We start from the raw sequence: 1,424 nt of genomic DNA on the forward strand, positions 1-1,424 counted from the left end.
GCACAGTGGGCTGCAGTTGGCACCCCGCCGGAGCAGCAGCCCGGGGATGACAGGCCTGCTGTGCTGCGGGGTTGCTCGGGCTGTTGGGCTGCATCACGCTGACTTACAGCCATTCCCATCCCTGTTGTAACGCAGGAGGACAAAGAGGCCGTCTTTGATGTTGTGGACACCCTGAATGCTGTGCTCCAGGTTGCCACTGGAGTGATTTCTACCCTCCAGGTGAGGCTTCAGCTACTCGCTACTGACCATGGGTGGGAGGCACGTTCTGTGAGTGGCTCAGGGGAGAGAGCGCTGGACTGGTCCTAAGATGAAGTCTCTTCAGTAGCTCACCCCTACTGCTCATGATGGCCCCCATGTCATCTAGTGTGTCCCCAAAGAGCAGCCGATGACAATCTCTCCCTCTGACCCTCCTTCCTGCAGATCAACAAGGAGAACATGGAGAAGGCGCTGAGCCCCGAGATGCTGTCTACTGATCTAGCTCTGTACTTGGTTCATAAAGGAGTAAGTATCAGAGAGGACTTGGAGCTGCGATTTCTGTGGTTGCAGAACACTGCTCAGCAGCAAGGGCCTGAGATGAGGCCTCTGTTCTGTCCCCAGGTGATGATCAGTCTGGGTCAACAAACACGAAATCTGGAAACCCTTTCTTTACATGTATCCCAAGCAGTGGAACTGCTGCCAGGTGGACTTGATAGTAATTTACAGGTGGAGTTTTACCTCCTAACACCTCCCCTCTTCAGAGCCCAGACAAGCTGGATTCAGATGGCAATGCCCTAAGTGAAAACAACCAACCAACCAAGGCAGCACATCCATTCTTTGCTTTGAGGCTGCTCCCCAATTCCCTGGTCACTGATTGTGCCCTCTGCTTCTCCCTGCAGATGCCCTTCAGACAAGCCCACATTGCCTCTGGGAAGGCCGTCCACCTCGCCGAGTCCAAAGGCATGACCATCAATAATCTCAGCCTAGATGACCTCAAGAGCATCAGGTTCGTATCACTGTTATTTTGCCATGGCTCCCCCCAGCAGGCAAGTATCAGCCTCCCCCCAGGCAGGGAGCCTGTGGAGGCAGCAAACAGCACCCAGCGCTCTCCACTGACCCCCGTCTCTCGGCCTCCCCAGCCCCCTGTTTGGCAGCGACGTCTCCCAGGTCTTCAACGTTGTCAACAGTGTGGAGCAGTACACGGCCATGGGTGGTACGGCCAAGAGCAGCGTGACCACCCAGATCGAGCAGCTCAGGGAGCTGCTCAAGAGGCACAAGGAGCAAGCTTAGAGTGTGGGGAGATGTCCCGTGGATGCAGCGTTGTGCCGATCACACTAATGTAGAGTTAATAAACACTGGGTGTATGTAGTTCACTGAAACTCCTGTCTGCGTGTTTCTTCTAAGGGGCAACATTGAGCTGGGCTTCCTCAGCCCTCCTGAGGCTTGGG

The 1,424-nt window shown here is 55.3% G+C and overlaps 1 protein-coding gene across 2 annotated transcripts; it reads left to right on the plus strand.

Annotated features, from left to right (window-relative positions):
• The first annotated feature begins 72 nt into the window (after positions 1–72).
• On the plus strand, positions 73–1,355 carry ASL (argininosuccinate lyase). Of its 2 annotated transcripts, XM_010160041.1 has the most exons (4): positions 73–219; positions 421–501; positions 876–982; positions 1,116–1,355. In XM_010160041.1, exons 2-4 carry the CDS (start codon positions 436–438, stop codon positions 1,264–1,266), a joined length of 324 nt encoding a protein of 107 aa, XP_010158343.1. In that variant the 5' UTR covers positions 73–219; positions 421–435; the 3' UTR covers positions 1,267–1,355. The 2 variants fall into 2 exon arrangements, with proteins under 2 accessions (XP_010158343.1, XP_010158344.1); XM_010160042.1 differs by lacking the exon at positions 73–219 and having other exon boundaries at positions 455–489.
• Positions 1,356–1,424: the final 69 nt, after the last annotated feature.

This window comes from Eurypyga helias, unplaced genomic scaffold (assembly GCF_000690775.1).
Source record: "Eurypyga helias isolate BGI_N326 unplaced genomic scaffold, ASM69077v1 C15742233, whole genome shotgun sequence".
NCBI lineage: Eukaryota > Metazoa > Chordata > Aves > Eurypygiformes > Eurypygidae > Eurypyga > Eurypyga helias.